Here is a 21,019-nt window from a genome sequence, read left to right as displayed (position 1 = left end):
TTGAACTGGTTTGGTGGGAGGGTGTCACAATTTGAAACTAGAAGAGGCCAGCAGAGCAAGAAGGAAGCAGCAAATGAATTGTGTCTCAGAGGTGACACCTGTTGCTTTTCTGCACTACCCATTACTCTGGGTGGTTCCTAAAGTGAATACCTAGCTCCAATAAACTGATCTCCTGAAATGAATGACAGGATCTTTTTACAGAAAATCTCTCTTGAGAAGGTCTCAAGTTTCAAAATTTGGATCTAGATTTCCTTCCCACATTCCTCAAACTTGTGGGGTGTTTTGCTTAGGCCTATCTCTGGTTTTAAGAGTCATGACATAATCACAACAAATTATAAAACTACTTAAGATCACATATTTGGGGAAAAAAACCTCCTGATTAAACATTCCTGCTGGGAAATGAAATGTGGCTAAAGTAATTTGTTTATACATGTCCACTAAATACAAATATGGAACTGCTTTAATCTTTGTTACTGTTGCTGTCATTTGAGGAGAGGAAACTGACTTTACAAGACAATGCTGGGAATTCATCCCTAATAATTGAGATCAGCCACTGATAGTCAAGTGGATCATTTTTCTATGTTTCATTACAATGGAACCTGGCCTATATGCCCACTGGAATTTGAAAACATACAAAACATTAATATCGCTCTTTACTATTAGAATGGCATTGAGAGGCTCAAGCTATCATTGAGGAAGTACAAATCCATAGTAAAATATAGTTCCTGTCCGCAAATGCTTGCAAGAGAAAGGAATTATTATTATCCCCCTTTTATACATGGGAATCCATGCATAGAAAGACTGAGAGAGTGGCCCATGGTGATGCAGGCAGTTCGGCAGAAATGGAGCCCAGATCTTGACTTCCACACCATTGGTTTTATCATAGGCCATCTTTCCATTTCAAATAGTCTCTTTCCCCTCCCACACAGCTTCCTTTCAGTCTGCTAGCTTCCTTTCTTAGTCTTCACAGGGACTAAGTTGTGCTACCTCCTTACTATTCAGTTTCAAACAGGTGCTGAAAAATGTATTTACCTAAAGCTGGGTGTTCGAGTTTTGGCTGGAATTCAGACCAATACTAATTTGAGGCTGAATTTTGGGATAGTCACAGTACCACAGACAGACAGAAAGTGAGTCAGCTTTCTTCAGCCACAAAAATCACCCTAACAAATATTCTTTGGCTACTTTGAAGCATGTGCAATAATAGAAGCTAAAAGTCATGGATTTGTTCTTCATCCTAGCTCTGTGTGGGTAGAGAAACAAAATCCTCACTCATTCTTCAACTTTTTTTAATGATGACTATCTAAGAAATTAGAGAGACAAGGTGGTTAACTTAGTACCTTTCATTGGAATAACTTCTGTTGGTGAGAGAGACCTTGGTCAGTGTGGAGCTAGAGTTCAGAGGTACAGCTGCAGAGTTCACCTCCCACCCTGGGTGGAAATAAGGAGGCACTTTACTCCCTGTGCCTCTCCACCAGCCGCCCTGCTGGCCACTCGCTGCGTCTCTCCAGCCACTCATTTGCCGGCTGACTGTCAGTCACCTTCTGTTGCCACCTGCCTTTCTGCTGTGAGTGGTATACATCAGCCTCTTAATGATTTTCAGCTCTTTGCAGACTGGGCAGAAACGCTACCCTGTCTTAAGTGATTTCAGCTCTCAGTGATTTTCAGCTCTTTTCAGGTGGGTAGAAACACTGCCCCATTAAAGTCTCAGTCAACCAATTAGGAAGCTGAAATGATGCCATGTGACAGCGGACCAGTCTCACATGACAAGGAATGGGTAGTTAAAATGAAGGGTTTGCAAGCAAGCCATAGCCTGGCACATGTTAATTCCACCTCTTTGGGTCATATTTGTGAATAGCTAAAATATTTGCAGAAATCAGAATTTGTTCACACAAAATTCTCAAACACACAGAAAAAGTGTTTAATTCATCAGGTAATTTACTTACAGTGGATGATTTTTCCAGCTGTAGTCTCTTTGACATCAGACTGTTTTATTAAGATGTATCTGTGTTTGAATTTTATGGAACCTTTACCAAATGAGTAGCCATTTTTCAGAAACTTGAAAATTTCTGTGCACTAGAAACAAAATTTCAGACTGCTTTTTCAAATTTTGCACTGGGCTAGTTGGTCTTCATTGTTGCCGCATGGTATTGGCTCTGTTTTCCTGACTGGGTGAGTCTACCCTACGCAGTCAGCAGGACAAATAGATAAAGACATTTTGATTCATTTCCTCTGATGGAGTGGCTGCATTTAGTGTGTTCTCTCTCAAATAGCCAGCAACAATGGTTGGTGGTGGTGGTAGGGTGATCCATTTCCCTCAGGCTGCAGTCTGGTGGAGAGAGCAGATTATCTCCATCCCTTGGGATTGTAGGCGGGCAGTGGTCCTGCTTAGCATTTCTCAAAAACTTTGGAGGGAAGCACAGTCCTTGCTCCAAAGAAGATACAGAAGAAGGTGATAGTCCACCTTCCCGGCAGGAAGACACCATTATATAGGGTAGAGGAGATTGTGTGTAGAGAGAGAACTGTGAGACCTGGTGGAGGTCCTCTATAGGTTCCAATAAACATAAAAATTGTCCCTGTCCTTTTGGACACCTCAGTCATCTGCAGGGTCTTTGGAATCTGGCTGCATAACGGCAGGATGGGTCTGTCTCACCAGGTGGGCAGCCAGAGTTTCTGGTCATTCAAAACCTGTGTGATTTCACCCCATACCCAGTAAGTAGAAACAACACTAAAGCAATGGGAACTTGTCCTCATATAGACCACCACCTGCTCCTACAGAGTGAAAAGACCGAGCTACTTCTGCCATCCTTAGGCCTGCCAAGGCCTTGATTCTTCAGCTTGGCTCTCTGTGTTAGCCAGATCCTAGGGTGGGGGATAAAGGGTGAAGAAAGGAGGGCAGGAGCCATAATAGATCGCTTTAGCATTTCCAGAAGAGGAACTAGAGTGCATATGCTCTTGATCTTTCCTATGCCCACTGGACATGATGTGCATCTGTGTATACAATAAATTACAAATCATAGAATCATAGAATTGTGGGACTGGAAGGAACCTCAAGACATTATCTAATCCAGTCCCTTGCACTCATAGCAGGACTAAGTATTATCTAGACCAGAGGTGGGCAAACTACGGCCTGCAGGCCACATCCGGACTGTGGGACTCCATTCTGCCTGGCCCCTGAGCTCCTGGCCCAGGAGGCTGTCCCGTCCCGTCCTGTCCTCCCCCAACCCTCAGCCTCAGCTCACTGCATCGCCAGCACAGTGCTCTGGGCAGCGGGGCTGCGAGCTCCTAGGGCAGCGCAGCTGCAGAGCCCAGCCTGACCCGGTGCTCTGTGCTGCGTGGTACAGCCGTACCACCAGCCACCGGTGCTCCAGGCAGCACGGTAAAGAGGCAGGGAGCAGGGGTGTGGATAGGGGTCAGGGTAGTCAGAAGTCGGGGAACAGGGGGGTTGAATGGGGTAAGGAGTTCCTGGGGCGGTCAGAGAGCGGGGGGGGTGGATGGGGCAGAGGTCCCGGGGGGCAGTCAGGATGGAGGGGGGCAGAGGTTGGATGGGCGGTGGGGTGCAGTTAGGGGCAGGGGATCTGAGGGTGGTCAGGGGACAGAGAGCGGGGGGGTGGATGGGGCAGAGGTCCCAGAGGGGCCGACAGGGGGCGAGAAGCAAGGGGGTCAGATAGGGGGCAGGAGCCGGGCCACACCCGGCTGTTTGGGGAGGCACAGCTTCCCCTACCCGGCCCTCCGTACAATTTCTGAAACCCGATGCGGCCCTCAGGCCAAAAAGTTTGCCCACCCCTGATCTAGACCCTCCCTGACAGGTGTTTGTCTAATCTGTTCTTAAAAATCTCCAATGATGGAGATTCCACAACCTTGCTAGGCAATTTATTCCAGTGCTTAACCACCCTGACAGGAAGTTTTTCCTAATGTCCAACCTAAACTGCCCTTGCTGCAAGCTAAGCCCATTGCTTCTTGTCCTATCCTCAGAGGTTAAGAAGAACAATTCTTCTCCCTCCTCCTTGTAACAAGAAGTCCCTTCTCAATCGTCTCTTCTCGAGACTAAACAAACCCCTTTTTTTCAATCTTCCTTCATAGGTCATGTTTTCTAGACCTTTAATTATTTTTATTGCTCTTTCCCGTGGAAGGAAAAGGCCTAGGTAGGGACCATCGAATCGTGGAAGTCAACGAATGGCTACGCAGGTGGTGTCGGAGAGAAGGCTTTCGATTCTTTGACCATGGGATGGTGTTCCATGAAGGAGGAGTGCTAGGCAGAGACGGGCTCCATCTTACGAAGAGAGGGAAGAGCATCTTTGCCAGCAGGCTGGCTAACCTAGTGAGGAGGGCTTTAAACTAGGTTCACCGGGGGAAGGAGACCAAAGCCCTGAGGTAAGTGGGAAAGCGGGATACCAGGAGGAAGCACAGGCAGGAATGTCTGTGAGCGGAGGGCTCCTGCCTCATACTGGGAATGAGGGGCGATCAACAGGTTATCTCAAGTGCTTATATACAAATGCACAAAGCCTTGGAAACAAGCAAGGAGAACTGGAGGTCCTGGTGATGTCAAGGAACTATGACGTGATCGGAATAACAGAGACTTGGTGGGATAACTCACATGACTGGAGTACTGTCATGGATGGTTATAAACTGTTCAGGAAGGACAGGCAGGGCAGAAAAGGTGGGGGAGTAGCACTGTATGTAAGGGAGCAGTATGACTGCTCAGAGCTCTGGTACGAAACTGCAGAAAAACCTGAGTGTCTCTGGATTAAGATTAGAAGTGTGTGCAACAAGAGTGATGTAGTGGTGGGAGTCTGCTATAGACCACCGGACCAGGGGGATGAGGTAGATGAGGCTTTCTTCCGGCAGCTCACGGAAGCTACTAGATCGCATGCCCTGATTCTCATGGGTGACTTTAATTTTCCTGATATCTGCTGGGAGAGCAATACAGCGGTGCATAGACAATCCAGGAAGTTTTTGGAAAGCGTAGGGGACAATTTCTTGGTGCAAGTGCCAGAGGAGCCAACTGGGGGGGTGCTTTTCTTGACCTGCTGCTCACAAACCGGGTAGAATTAGTGGGGGAAGCAAAAGTGGATGGGAATCTGGGAGGCAGTGACCATGAGTTGGTTGAGTTCAGGATCCTGACACAGGGAAGAAAGGTAAGCAACAGGATACGGACCCTGGACTTCAGGAAAGCAGACTTCGACTCCCTCAGGGAACGGATGGCCAGGATCCCCTGGGGGACTAACTTGAAGGGTAAAGGAGTCCAGGAGAGCTGGCTGTATTTCAAGGAATCCCTGTTGAGGTTACAGGGACAAACCATCCCAATGAGTCGAAAGAATAGTAAATATGGCAGGCGACCAGCTTGGCTTAATGGTGAAATCCTAGCGGATCTTAAACATAAAAAAGAAGCTTACAAGAAGTGGAAGGTTGGACATATGACCAGGGAAGAATATAAAAATATTGCTCGGGCATGTAGGAATGATATCAGGAGGGCCAAATCGCACCTGGAGCTGCAGCTAGCCAGAGATGTTAAGAGTAACAAGAAGGGTTTCTTCAGGTATGTTGGCAACAAGAAGAAAGCCAAGGAAAGTGTGGGCCCCTTACTGAATGAGGGAGGCAACCTAGTGATGGAGGATGTGGAAAAAGCTAATGTACTCAATGCTTTTTTTGCCTCTGTTTTCACTAACAAGGTCAGCTCCCAGACTGCTGCGCTGGGCATCACAAAATGGGGAAGAGATGGCCAGCCCTCTGTGGAGATAGAGGTGGTTAGGGACTATTTAGAAAAGCTGGACGTGCACAAGTCCATGGGGCCGGACGAGTTGCATCCGAGAGTGCTGAAGGAATTGGCAGCTGTGGTTGCAGAGCCATTGGCCATTATCTTTGAAAACTCGTGGCGAACCGGGGAAGTCCCGGATGACTGGAAAAAGGCTAATGTAGTGCCAATCTTTAAAAAAGGGAAGAAGGAGGATCCTGGGAACTACAGGCCAGTCAGCCTCACCTCAGTCCCTGGAAAAATCATGGAGCAGGTCCTCAAAGAATCAATCCTGAAGCACTTGCATGAGAGGAAAGTGATCAGGAACAGCCAGCATGGATTCACCAAGGGAAGGTCATGCCTGACTAATCTAATCGCCTTCTATGATGAGATTACTGGTTCTGTGGATGAAGGGAAAGCAGTGGATGTATTGGTTCTTGACTTTAGCAAAGCTTTTGACACGGTCTCCCACAGTATTCTTGTCAGCAAGTTAAGGAAGTATGGGCTGGATGAATGCACTATAAGGTGGGTAGAAAGCTGGCTAGATTGTCGGGCTCAACAGGTAGTGATCAATGGCTCCATGTCTAGTTGGCAGCCGGTATCAAGTGGAGTGCCCCAAGGGTCGGTCCTGGGGCCGGTTTTGTTCAATATCTTCATAAGTGATCTGGAGGATGGTGTGGATTGCACTCTCAGCAAATTTGCGGATGATACTAAACTGGGAGGAGTGGTAGATACGCTGGAGGGGAGGGATAGGATACAGAAGGACCTAGACAAATTGGAGGATTGGGCCAAAAGAAATCTGATGAGGTTCAATAAGGATAAGTGCAGGGTCCTGCACTTAGGACAGAAGAACCCAATGCACCGCTACAGACTAGGGACCGAATGGCTAGGCAGCAGTTCTGCGGAAAAGGACCTAGGGGTGACAGTGGATGAGAAGCTGGATATGAGTCAGCAGTGTGCCCTTGTTGCCAAGAAGGCCAGTGGCATTTTGGGATGTATAAGTAGGGGCATTGCCAGCAGATCAAGGGACGTGATCGTTCCCCTCTATTCGACATTGGTGAGGCCTCATCTGGAGTACTGTGTCCAGTTTTGGGCCCCACACTACAAGAAGGATGTGGATAAATTGGAGAGAGTCCAGCGAAGGGCAACAAAAATGATTAGGGGTCTGGAACACATGACTTATGAGGAGAGGCTGAGGGAGCTTGGATTGTTTAGCCTGCAGAAGAGAAGAATGAGGGGGGATTTGATAGCTGCTTTCAACTACTTGAAAGGGGGTTCCAAAGAGGATGGATCTAGACTGTTCTTAGTGGTAGCAGATGACAGAACGAGGAGTAATGGTCTCAAGTTGCAGTGGGGGAGGTTTAGATTGGATATTAGGAAAAACTTTTTCACTAAGAGGGTGGTGAAACACTGGAATGCGTTACCTAGGGAGGTGGTAGAATCTCCTTCCTTAGAGGTTTTTAAGGTCAGGCTTGACAAAGCCCTGGCTGGGATGATTTAACTGGGAATTGGTCCTGCTTCGAGCAGGGGGTTGGACTAGATGACCTTCTGGGGTCCCTTCCAACCCTGATATTCTATGATTCTATGATTCTTCTATTGCTTTTTCTTTTTCCTGAAATGTGGCGCCCAGAACTGGACACAGTACTCCAGCTGAGGCCTAATCAGCATGGAATAGAGCAGAATTAATTCACATATCTTGCTTACAACACGCATAATATATCCCAGAATTATGTTTGCTTTTTTTGCAACAGTGTTACACTGTTGATTCATATTTAGCTTGTAACCCACTATGATCCCCAGATCCCTTTCCGCAGTGCTCCTTCCTCGGCAGCCATCTCCTATTTTGTATGTGTGCAACTGATTGCTCTTTTCTAAGTGGAGTACTTGGCATTTGTCCTTATTGAATTTCATCCTATTTACTTCAGTTTGTCCACATCATTTGGAATTTTCATCCTATCCTCCAAAGCACTTGCAACCCTTTCCAGCTTTGTATCATCCACAAACTTTATAAGTGTACTCTCTATGTCATTATCTAAATAATTGATGAAGATATTGAATAGAACTGGACCCAGAACTGTTCCCTGCAGGACCCCACTTGATATGCTCTTCCAGCTTAATTGTGAATCACTAATTACTCTCTGGGAACAGTTTTCCAACAAGTTATGCACCCACCTTATAGTAGCTGGGTTGTATTTTCCTAGTTTGTTTATGAGAAGATTATGCGAGACAGTATCAAAAGCCTTACTAAAGTCAAGATATGAGTGTGATTGTGAGTGTGATTGTTTCCGATTGTTAATTTATCTTTCCTTTCCTTCTCTCCATAAACCAAAATTGCCGAAGTGCCAAATTCTACTTCTGGGTAGAATTTCAAATATCTGTAATTAAGAAACCACAAAATTTCCAGCTAGCACTGGGATGTTGATGATCTGCAGAAAAATTTAGTACTGTTGAAATTTAATTAAAAGTGACATTTTGAGACCTCAGACAACCATGTGAATAGGACTGGAGAAATATGTTGCACTAGTGGTGATCCACAATACTGGAAGGATGGTGCAGGAGAGCTGAATGATGGTCCAGCAGTTCGGACATTAGCCTGAGGACTCAGGAGACCTCAGTTTAATTCCTAGCTCTGCTACAGACCGTGAGCAAGTCACTTAGCCTCTCTGTGCTTCAGTTCCCCATCTATCAAATTAGGATAATAGCATTTCTCTACCTCAGAGGGGTGCTGGGAGGATGAATATATTAAGGATTGTGAGATGTTCAGTCACTCTAGTGATTAATATAAGTAACTGAGCGAGATCACTGAAAGTCCCTTCTGTAGCAGTGAGCACTGCTTCCTGAAAGCCTGTCACTGATGCTGTAGGGATTTCTGCTTTTTCACTTCTATATTATACAAATATATGTTTTAAACAATGTATATCTCCCATCCGGAGCAGGTGGGTGGCTCCTGGGCTTCCCCCCCACCCCCGACACACACACCAGGCAGTGCAGTCAATTGTAATGGTGTTATTGGTATAGGCCAGTAGCAGATTTCTTATCTCTCCCTGTCTACTCCCAGAGCAAGGGGAAAGCAAAGAAGGAACTGTGCTTCAGAGCAGGGGTTTTCAAACTGTGGGTTGCGATCCAGTACTGGGTTGTGGAATGGAAGGCACTGGGTCACGGCTGCCCAATCCCCTGCCCCAGCCCTGAGTACTCCCAAATCTGGAGCCCCTTCCTGTACCCCAACCCCCTCATCCCCGGCCCCACCCCAGTGCCTGCAGCCCCAGTTCAGAGCCCTGACCCCCTCCCACACCCCAACACTCTGCCCAGAGCCCCCTCCCACAGCCTGAACCCCTCATTCCCAGCCCTGAGCCCCTCCCACACCCCAAACCCCTCATCCCCAGCTCCACTGGGTTCCGAGCATCAACAATTTTCTTCAACTGGGTTGCCAGAAAAAAAGTTTGAAAACCACTGCCTCAGAGAGATGATTTGAGTCACAATGCCTCCTGAATACCCCTGTCATGGTTCCTGTACAATTACTTAGAAATGTGTGAACTGCTCTCTGACAACCTGCAGAACTCACCTCTGTGGCTGTAAATTTGACCTGGCTTGCATATCTGGCCTTCACAGTCATGTCGATTCTCAGTTCATCACAAATGATATGCAGAACCATAAAATCATTATCTGTAAGCTTGTAAATCTGCAGGGTTTGGCAACTGAACTTGTTCATTTCCCTACCTCACCTTCTGAGAGCCCTGGGCGAGAGCCAGGCACAATCTGGTCTGTAATTTTTTAGTTACTAACATGTTCAGTTGCCAATCCTATGGACTGAAGTTTACAGATAAGAACATTATGGTCCCATGTGTCAAATGCCATTGAATGAGATACAGCATTTCAAGCATTGTGGAGAGGCAGGAAAAAAGTGAGGTCACAGTCCTACTCTCCCTCATAAAGTCCTATGGTAGGGCCCATGTATTAGCAATCAAACTGGGATAAGATTATGATATGGATACTCATACCAGAGCCTACTGTGGCAACACCCACTATTAGACATGCTTGCTCCTTCCAGAGGGGATATAATTATTTATAGTGGGGTGCCAATCATGTTGCTCCAGAGTTAATGTTGCACAACGATTTCCATTTTAGTCCTGTCGTTAGTTGCTTGCATCTTTCTGAAACGTTCCCTTTTGGAAGCTGACATTTCCCATAGTTAGTTTGTGCACAAACATGGTTTGGGAAGGAGAGGGTGGGAGTGGAAATTTGATCTGAAAAACAAGTTAGCCATTTTTGAATGGGGGGGGAGAAAGGGGAGAGAGAGAAAGAAAGAAAGGAAACACTTTTTCAGCAACAGCAAATTTCTTACAGCCTTTTAAAAACAATCCTAATACCACAGTGGCTGAGATCTGCAAGCTGACATCTGGCTTGTTCCGAAGGAAACTGGTCTTGATTTGACCTAGTTAGGCACATTTGAAAACCACATACTGAGCACACACAGATTTTTCACTCAGCTCATCAGTCCCTTCCTCCATAGACGTGGAGACTCCCTGGGCAGGGGGCCAGTGTGGTTCTGGGGTGCTCTGCTGAGGCCCCTTAAATGTCATTGTGTGTGAGGGGGGTGTGTGGGGGGGGATATGGGTGGGCCAGGAGACAGAGCCAAAAATTCACTGTTGCCACAAAAGGGGGCAGCAGAGTCTACTCCAGCCTTTGGGTTAGCTGAAGCCCCCGTAGGGTATGTTTACATAGCATTATGGAGCAAGCCACCCAACCTCGTCAAGAGTCTCGGACTAGTGGGGCTCATGCTCACGCTCTAAAAATTGCTGTACAGACAGTGCTTTGAAGTGGCAGCTTGAACTGGAACTCGGGATCTTCGGCCTAGGTAGAGGGGCGGGCTTAGGATCCCTGAGCTGCAATTTCAAAATGCTCCCTATACCGCTGTTTTAGAGCGCTATTGCAAGGCCTGCTAGCTCGAGTCAGATGATGCAGGCAGGGAGGCTTGCTCCAAAATGCTGTGTAGGGATACCCCGAGAGAGGATTCCTCTCCCCCAGACTCCAGGCACATCTGCCCCAGACTGTATGCTAAGGGCCATGTACGCACACGCAGCTTAACTGGCGTGGCAGCCTCTATTGCTGAAATCAATAGCAAAGACTAAGGCTGGCTGTATACATAATCATCTTTTCCTATGGCATTTTGTTCTTGTTTTTGGGTGGATACCTTTGTACTTTAGGGTTGTTAATCTGCACTTTTTGGCCGTGAGGACAAGATAATACTGGCGTCTTTGTTTCTTCACTCCCTCTTTGGTGATTATGCCCATCTGCTGCTGGCATCTCTTCTTATTTACTCACACACTTGCATCCTCACTCACACAAAGAAAGGCTAAACAATGTTCTAACGAGCAATTAAAGGGAACAGCAAAGGGAACAGTTAAACAATCTTTTAACAACCAGACAAGACTTGTAACAATACAAAATGATTTTAAAGCAAAACAATTTCATATTACAATTTTAGCTTATGAAACAAGACAACTACTGACAACAAACTGGAACAATTTAATTGATTAAGACAAGTCTAACATTTGCTAACATAATGTTTTTTCTCACACTTCAGCACCTCTGAAAAATCAGACTACTTTTATGCAAATACCTAGGTATGACTTTTGGTGCTGAACTCAAGTTTGAAAATGTTGGCCTAATTTAGGAAGGAAAGGGGGAAAAATGGGAAGGAAAGGAACAGGAAAGTATCCCGGACAGCCTCTGACAATATTGCAAAATCAGGGGGTTTCAGACGAGGTCACCTGTAGTGTGTCATACGTCTGCTAAAAGTAGCTTTGTGTATGTTTTGTGGAAAATCAGAGGATGTTATAAACTGTGAGTCATGTCACTGTTGACTTTACAGAGCACCCAAGTGATATATATACTGCGACACTGAAGAGACATGCACAGAAAAGCTAGAGACTGAGAGGTTTTGTTAAACTAGTGGTAGGATAAAGAAGTGACGTTGAAAATGAAGAATCTTGCATTCCAGATCTTACTCTGTGTAGCATTTTCTTATGCTTTTCCAGTAGTTCCAGAAATGGAGAAGAAAAATGAAGAAGACATGCAATTTGCTGAGGTAACGGTTGTAGACAGTATATATGATTAAAGCTGATAGGAAGAATTAGTCTTTTATTATATTAAGATCACAGGAATAATTGTATAACTATTAAGATTATTCTATACATTCTAAAAGAAACATGAATGTCATAAAATGTGGGTGTTTTTTCCCATCAGAAATATCTGGAAAAGTACTATAAACTTAAAACAGAGGCGGAACCTATCTTTAAAATGAAGAACAGAAAAACCATAAGTGACAAAATCCAAGAAATGCAGGCATTCTTTGGGCTGAAAGTGACTGGGGAACTGGATTCCAATACTCTGGAGGTGATGAAGCAGCCCAGGTGTGGAATACCTGATGTCGGTCAGTTCAGCACCTTTCCACGGTCTCCTAGATGGACAAAAACAGATCTGAAATATAGGTAATATTTCAGTGTGTTTCCTTGAGTGCCACTGGGAATTACAGAAGGAATTAGTTTTCTATGTTTATTATTATTTATTCTTATCATTATGGTAGCACCTAGGAGCCTGAATCAGGATCACAGCCCTATTGTAGTAGGTACTAAACAAACACAGAGATAGACATATGTTGTGTATCAAGGAGTATATTGCCTAAAAAGACAAGAGATACAAATAGTAATATACAGACAACAAGGAAGCAAAATGTTTAACTTGAAGTACATGTCTTCTCAGTTGCATTTTTAATTGCCTACCTTTATTTCCTTATTATGTATTTAAAGGATTTTGAACTATACACCAGACATGGCACCCGCTGATGTAGATGAAGTGATTGAGAAGGCTTGGAACGTCTGGAGCAGCGTGACCCCACTGAAATTCACCAGAGTTTACGAAGGCGACGCAGATATAATGATCTCCTTTGTGGCTGGATGTAAGAGAATCCCCATATGTCCATGATAAGTATTGACACATTTACTTACAGTCCCAATTGAGAAGAATCATACTTTTTATGTATCCTTTTCTAGTTCATGGTGACTTCTATTCCTTTGATGGAGTGGGTGGAACTCTCGCTCATGCCTATGCACCTGGCGAAGGTATTGGTGGAGATGCCCACTTTGATGAGGATGAATACTGGACAAAAGATTTGAAAGGTAGGAATCCCTTACTATTTCACTAGCATTCTCCACTGTGCAGTATTTGATTTTAAGAGCTATTTGCTCATTTTTACACTGGAAAGAGATGGGGGCGCAAAAGTAATGCAGCTTAGCAATAACTACATATACAGGGTGGGAACCTGCTGTACTTCTCAGCAGAGTTCTCCTTGAAATCAGTGGTTCAGATTCTGGTCTCAATGACACCCATGACAATCCATAGTAATGCCACTGAAGTCAATGCACTGACTACAACTGTGGCTCCCGTGGAGTGACTGGAATTACCCTGGAAGTGGACTGGTTTGACTGAGTTAGACAATAGGCATTACTGAGTTAGACAATATGGCATGACACTGTGCCCTCAGGGTGAGGCTCTTAGCAGTTGTAAAATACTGAACTCACCACGTTTTAAATAAAAAAAAGTATTAAAGTGATGATAACTTTTAACGACCTTGTGCAGGGAAAACCATGTGTGTTCAGTGGATGAGTGTATTTGTGGTGCATGTTGAGTGCTTCTGTCTAATGTGCTTTATCGTGGAATATATTGTGAGATCACAAGCTATAGGATTCAATGCAGGAATTACGGAGTGAAATTCCATGGCCTGTGTTATTCAGAAAGTCAGTCGAGACAATCATAATAGCCTCTTCTGGCCTCTGAACTCATCAATATTAACAAAACCTTGATTATATGTAAGGAGGGATATTTCTGCAGTATGAACAGATGCTTTCATGGTGGCTGGCCTCAGATTTGTTTCCTTGAAGGAAAAAAAAAGTAATAACCAGGCCTACATAGTCCAAAAGGAATTCTTTTCACAATCTTTTTTTAACTTTTCCTCACAGGTCATGTTTTGTAAACCTGTTATCATTTTGGTTTCTCTGCTCTGGATGCTTTCTGATTTTTCCACATCTTTCTTAAACTGTGGCACCCAAAACTGGACACAGTACTCCAGCTGATGCCTCACAAGAAGCACAATTCCCTCTTGTGTCTTACATATGACCAGCGGTGAGCTGGAGCCGGTTCCCACCGGTTCGCTAGAACCGGTTGTTAAATTTAGAAGCCCTTTCAGAACCGGTTGTTCCGCGAGGGACAATTTAACAGGCCAAATTAAAAAAACTAAACAGGCCAAACTAAATTTAACAGGCCAAAAGTGGTGCCTTAGGTGCTGACTCCATGGTGCTCCAGCCCTGGAACACCCAAGGGGAAAATTTGGTGGGTGCAGAGCACCCCAGCCCCAGCCCCAGCTCCACTCTGGTCCGCCTCTGCCACTGAACACGCCTCCCCGCTCTGCTTCTCTGCCACCCCTCCCCCCCGCTTCCCCCTGTTCGCGCAGGAAGCCGGGGCAGGCTGAGAAGTAGGCCGCGGCTTCCCGCTCAGGCCCAGGGACGCGGAGGTGAGCTGGGGCGGGGGCACGAGAAGGGCTGCCCATGCCACAGCAGGTAAACGGGAAGGGTCACAGGGGAAGCGCTCCCCGCCCCAGCTCACCTCCGCCACCCTCGGCCTGAGTGGGAAGCCGCCGCCTGCTTCTCAGCCCTCCCCGGCTTCCCCCCAGAACAGCTGATTCACGGGAAACCGGGGGTGGGGGTGTGGAGAACAGAGCGGGGCAGCACGTTCAGGGGAGGAGGCGGAGCGGAGGTGAGGTGAGCTGGGGCGAGGAGCTGCCGGTGGGTTCTCTGCACCCACCAAATTTTCCCCGTGCGTGCTCCAGGACTGGGTCCTAGGACTCTGCTGTGTGTGGCGGAGGGGAGGAGGTGGGAGGAGACGGGGTGGTGGTGGTTCAGAGCCTGAGTCCCACTGTGACCTGGATCCAAGCCCTGACATTTTGCAGTGTGAACACAGCTCAAGCTGCAGACCAGAGTCAGAAGGTGTGTGTAGTGCCATATGGATGCGCTAATATGGCTGTGAGACCTGGGTTTACAATGCAGAATGGATGCTTAAGCATGGGCTTGGAGACATTGCGTTCTCAGTCCCAGGTCCTACAGAGCCAAATTTACAGTGCAGTGTAGACATGCCCTTTGTTTCCCTTTTTTAAAGATAGCTACTATGTTTGCCCTTCTCCACTCCTCTGGGACCTCACCTGTCCTTTCCTGTTGTTTTACGGGGACATGTATTTAATTTACATGCATGCTATGCTTTTTATATTTTTAGGATTCAACTTGTTCCTTGTTGCTGCTCATGAGTTTGGGCACTCACTGGGTCTTGGTCATTCAAATATCCTCGGCTCCTTGATGTATCCAGCCTATCTGCAGACGGAGACCAGAAACTACAGGCTCCCTCAGGATGATGTTGATGGCATTCAGACCCTATATGGTAAGGAGGAAACATCACTTTTTTTTAAAGTTTCTCTCCTACAGGTTACAAAAAATTTGATGAGAATTTGTAATCAAGATCAACTGTGGCCGACTTGTGTGGGGTGTGAAGGGGGTAAGGAGCCTCACCCTTAGAGCAGTGTACAGGGGCTGGCTGTAATTGCAGTCCTTGCTCTTACCTTTACACAGGGACTGTGTTCCCTCTTCTGTCCGTTTGGGTGCTAATCATAGCCAAAGGAATGAGAAGCAGGTAAGGCCATGGCTCACTCTATCTCCATCTGCACGAGCCAGCTCAGCTGGCTACCTGTGACGAGGAGTACATAGTGTGTCCCCTTCTTCATGCTTATTAGGCACCCCCCTCCCTGTAGAGGTGAGTGCTTCCTGGGCATCACTAATCCGAAAGGTTTAAATATGTTTCTGTATGAAACTTTGTGACGGTCTTGTGCCAGCTCCTGAGCAGATGTGAATTGGCACAGCTCCATTAATGTCAAGGAGGAGTTCAGAGAGGCATTGGTGAGGGCACTAAGCTAGGACTCCAGAAACCCGGCTTCAATTTCTTGCTTTGCCATAGAGCGTCTGTGTCACTTATCCTCTCAGTTCCTTCATCTGTAAAAAGGGGATAATAGCATTGTCCTACCCCACAGGGGTGTTGTGAGGATAAATACATTAAAGACTGTGAAGAGCTCAGATAATATGGCTGTGGTGGCCATATATATAATTACCTTGATAGAATGGGAAAACACTGTTTCAAACCCACTGAGAATTTGGCCCAGTAATGCTGTTCTCCAAGCTCTGTAATAGCAATACTAACTGACCTTCCAATTCTGCTTTTAACCTCTTCCCTAAGGACCCCCAACCTCTACTGAGCCACCAGCTTCCATACCATCCACAGAAACACCAACAGAAACATCAGCAACAGACAGCTGTGACCCTCACATGACTTTTGATGCCATCACCACTCTCCGTGGGGAAATAATATTCTTTAAAGACAGGTAAATTATTTCTGTTTTGTCAACATCAAGTTTTGCTTAGATTACACTTGTAATGGCAATGCTTTGACAATTAGTTCAAGAAGGGGGATTTCCTTCCAAATGTATAGTCAACACAACCTCACAAATTTCTACTTGCCCATGCAACCTGGGCGAAGTAACTGGGCTTTCTGAGGGTGAGTAAATAATAATATTTTAAATCATCCTTAGTCATCCTGTGCACGGTCTGTTACATTTCCATGGCAATTGTGCAATCAGAGCAATCAGAGCACTTTGGCCTGCAGCCATATCACATGAAGTATTGTTCTTGACAGACTGGTGTCAGGCTATGGATGGCAGATCGAAAGGGAAAACTATGGGGCTATAAAAAGTGTTGTTGGTGATTCAGTAGGTGGCATTCCTAGCCTCCAGAGAGCATTGAACCCAGGCCCCAGCTGCAGTGCTTGGCGACATTCTACTGTTAGAGGCGCCATCTTTTCGATAAAAAGAATAGGAGTACTTGTGGCACCTTAGAGCAAATTTATTAGAGCAGCAGCTTTCGTGAGCTACAGCTCACTTCATCGGATGAGCTGTAGCTCATGAAAGCTTATGCTCTAATAAACTTGTTAGTTGCTAAGGTGCCACAAGTCCTTCTGTTCTTTTTGCGGATACAGACTAACATGGCTGCTACTCTGAAACCCATCTTTTCAATGACATCTGATACTTAACTCTTTAATGGGTCATTTAAAGATCCCAATGCACTTCTTGGAAGATGGAATAAAAGCGGCATCCCCAGGGTTTTGAGCAAATACCAACTCAGGGAATGACATTCTGCCTACATAAATGCCCCCTGAAGGTTCAAATGAAGAAATTACTCTTAAATTTCCCTCCTAAAAAGTGCAGTTTAGTGTTGCTGTGCACTACCAAAGAGCTGACACATTGCACCGAAGAGATGGCTGCATTTACATGGTGGGCAAAAGGATTCCTCCTGACCCAGCTCTTCCCTGTGCCTTACTGGAGACCAAAGGAATGGGAGGGAAAGGGTGAGGTAAAAGGGCAGGGTGGAAGAACCCCAGTGCAAATAAATGGGACAGGATTTCTCTGTAGCACTGAAGAGGGCACTACCAAATGGGCATTGCATCTCCAAGTGGACCTGATCTGTGGGTTGGGGGCATGTCCCACCGCCAGCAGCTAGTGAACAAATGTACAGCTCATGTAGTAGGAATTTTTATTAAATTTCCCTGTTGATGATCTCATGAATTAATGGTAACATATAATTATATAAACAAGCAACTTGTCTTTTCAATCAGGTACATCTGGCGCAAGAGTCCTTATTTCCCAGGTATTGAGCAGGATTTAATTTCTTCCTTCTGGCCAACTCTACCATCTGGCTTTCAAGCCGCTTATGAAATTTACAAGAAGGATCAAGTGTTTCTTTTTAAAGGTATTTCTATTGAATTTCTAGATATTCTTCTTACATGTGGAAATGAAGAAGCAATTATTATTAATAACAACACCACCACCTAGCACTGACATAACTTTTCACCTTCAAAGTGCTGTTTCACAGTCATTAACTAAATAAACCTCACAACAGTCCTGTGAAATATGCCTATTTCATAATCAGGAAAACTGAGAGTGAAGTTAACTGATGTGCTTAAGGTAGAGGAGAGGATCAGTTATATATTTGAGCTAAAGTGTTTAAAATGGAGTGCTTACATTTAGTCAGCTAAATTCATATTTAGGCACCTAACTAAGTGGCCTGATTTTCAGAGGTGCTGAACAATCCCAGCTCCCATGGAGGGAAAATGTTTTTTTTTTAACTACTGTAATGAATTTATAAAGCAAAAGATCCAAATGTCCTGAAACATTAAACATTCCAGCTGCCTTGCAGGAAAGGAATGTCTTCAAATTCAATGCTATCTAATGGAATTCACCCCGCAGGGAACATAAAAGTTTCCTTTAAAGTTTCAATTAAATACTGCTTAATCTCATCAGAAGTCCCTATCAAGCTTTTCTATCTTGTTTTTCTTGACAGGCAACCAATACTGGGTTGTCAAAGGAGAGTTTGTACAGCCAGGTTTTCCTAGGAACATCCATGCCCTGGGCTTTCCAAGATACGTTAAGAAAATTGATGCCGCTGTTTTTGATGGGAATACCAAAAAAACGTACTTCTTTGTAGGTGACAAGTATTGGAGGTAAGATTAAATTCTCCCAGCAAATAATCCATGCAGCTTCTTTAAAGCCTTATTAACCCTTTACATTTGGAATTAGGACAAATGTGTGGCTCCCTTGAGTAGGATTTCATGACTCATCTATTGCACACCCCATTGTAAGCTGAATGTCAATGACAACAGAGGTAGAACTCAGCTCTTCCTTTTCCTTTCCTCTTCCTTAAAACACTCAAGTTACAGAAAATTTTCCATTCGTTGCTAGTACAGTAAAAGCTTTTTTATCCAGCATGTTGGGGGAATGGGGGGTGTGGTAAGTGAAAAATTCCAGTTAACTAAGAGGAAGGGAGTTTGCGTGTGGGAGAGGGTGAGGGGCTGGGACACGGGAGGGGGTGCGGGGTGCCGGATCCGGAGGGCACTCACCTCAGACGTCTCCTCACAAGCAGCAACCTGTCCCTACTGTTCCTACGTGGAGGCGTAGCTAGGCAGCTCCGTGCTCTGCCCCTGCCCTACCCCAAGTGCCTGCTCCGCAGCTGCCATTGGCCAGAAACCTTGGCCAATGGGAGCTGCGGGGGTGGCACCTGAGGGAGGAGGCAGCACACTTGTTTCTTGTCATTTTTGTTTTCTCTTTCTTGTGACCAATGCTCTACGCAAAGTTCCATCCCAGCACCTTTATTAGCAGACGCTGAGCCCTGGTGTCATTGCAAAGAACAGTTAATAGGAGAGCATCATAAACCCAGCAGTAAAAATCTCGACTACCCTTCCAGTCTCTGTTCTTAGTCCAAGTTTAAGGTACCCCCCTCCTTTTGAGCATTGGCTGATTCTTGTGTGTGATGCAGGCCTGTAGGGACCTCATGTTTTGGCTGCTCCTTGTGCCCATCACCCAGCCCTGGCTGAGTTCTCTGTTTGTGCCTCTGGTGTCCCTGCAGCTCATGACTACCGTGAGCGGTCTCCCCCAGGTGGTATGCCCCACCTCCAGTGGTAGGAGAGCTGGTAATGTAACCCACACACCTCCTGGGTGTGGTGCTCTGTCCCATTGAGTGGCACCGAACCTCGCAGAGAGAGATCAATGAGTTTGCTCTACAGCCTTAGCTAACGGCCATATGGCTTTTAGCTCCAGAGGTCCCAGGTTCAATCCCACCCACTGACGACCAGGGTCTGTTGGTATTACAGGGTGGGGCTCATCTGGGATTTCAGCTGGGAAGTCTCTGAAGCTCAGGATGCGCTTCCTCAGCTAGGAGAAGTATGTAACCCACACACCTCCTGGGGGTGGTGCTTTGTCCCCTCTAGTGGCACCAAGACCACCTAGAGAGAGATCAATGAGTTTGCTCTACAGCCTTAGCTAATGGCCACGTGGCTTTTAGCTCAAGCAGTAGAGGCTCATGCATTTAGCTCCAGAGGTCTCAGGTTTGATCCCGATAACCAGGGCCTGTCGGTGTTACAGTAGCAGGTGGGATTTCCTATCAGCTCTATAGCCACCAGTAGCTGTGTGAGGGTGGAAAGACCAGCCCCTCCTCTTGTTTCAACCCCTACCTGATCAGGGCTGGGGCAAGGCTGGCCTTTACAGCACTGCTGCTGTCCCGTGCAGTGGGGAACTGCACTCAAGCAGTTTCTAAAATTAAATTAAGAAAATAGTTCTACAAATAGACGGGTTTTGTAACCACTCCCCCCCCCAAAGCACCCCTATTTCTTCTTGGGTGAAGAAGTTATCACATAACTAAGGGCTCACTTGCAAAGTCTTATGCATATGCTTAGCTTCACTCAGGTGACTAGTCCCATTGACAACTCATAAAGCAAGTCATGTACAGAAATGTCTTTGCAGGATGAGGGCCCAGATGTCAAGGTTGCACACTTGGGCCCCACACCACTCCTCCTACAGCAATCAAGTAGGAAAAACAAACTTTTTAGTCAGACTAGCTGAGGACGACTGTGCATCGATTAGTCAAGGTGAAAGTATTCATATAGTATGGATTTAAACAATTCAATGAGTTACAGTAGCTCATGGTTAGTGAGTTTTAGCTAAGGGCAGGACTTACTTGTTGTAAAGGTCAGTTGGACTCAGTATTAAACATCACATGTTCATGTATTATTTTCATTTCCTTTCTTCATTCAGTTATGATGAAGTCACTGAATCCATGGAAAAGGGTTATCCAAGACGCATATCAGTTGACTTTCCAAGAATTGGCAATAAGGTCGATGCTGCTTTTCAGGAAAAAGGTAAATAAAAAAAATACATTGATAGTTGAATATACTGGAAAATTTGCATTTCCATAGACTCAAGAATCATTACAGAAATTAGTAAGGGTGTTTCTTTAGGTGTACACATTTTAATTTGCAGCAGTGTTTGTGGAAAGAGAATGAATATTCATTTGTACAAAGTAATTATTCATTTTGTTTCTATTTCTAGGACATTTCTATTTTTTCCATGGATCAAAGCAGTATGAAATAGACACCAAGTCCAAGAAAGTTATTCGTGAAATGAAGAGCAATAGTTGGTTTGGTTGCAAATAAGAGCAGACACACAAGGTGATGGTGCAAAAGAAACAGAACCCAATTTTGTATGCGTTACAGATGGCGTTTCATAGATTTTTTGTTTTTAATCAGTGTTATTCATCTTTTACTTTATGTCTGAGTCACATAAGAGCTGCAATCCCGGATAAATATTAG

At 45.4% G+C, this 21,019-nt stretch overlaps 1 protein-coding gene across 1 annotated transcript; it reads left to right on the top strand.

Annotated features, from left to right (window-relative positions):
• Window positions 1–12,027: 12,027 nt before the first annotated feature.
• LOC311515982 (stromelysin-1-like) lies at window positions 12,028–20,863 on the top strand (the record flags this gene model as incomplete). The annotated part of the gene is made up of 9 exons (XM_084619550.1): window positions 12,028–12,222; window positions 12,541–12,689; window positions 12,784–12,909; window positions 15,056–15,217; window positions 16,064–16,208; window positions 17,495–17,628; window positions 18,220–18,379; window positions 20,466–20,569; window positions 20,760–20,863. The coding sequence occupies exons 1-9, from the start codon at window positions 12,032–12,034 to the stop codon at window positions 20,861–20,863; spliced, it is 1,275 nt and encodes a 424-aa protein (XP_084475676.1). The 5' UTR covers window positions 12,028–12,031.
• Between the last annotated feature and the right edge of the window lie 156 nt (window positions 20,864–21,019).

This window comes from Lepidochelys olivacea (genome assembly GCF_965140295.1).
Source record: "Lepidochelys olivacea isolate rLepOli2 genome assembly, chromosome: 1".
NCBI lineage: Eukaryota > Metazoa > Chordata > Testudines > Cheloniidae > Lepidochelys > Lepidochelys olivacea.
This window is presented reverse-complemented; position numbering and strand designations above follow the sequence as displayed.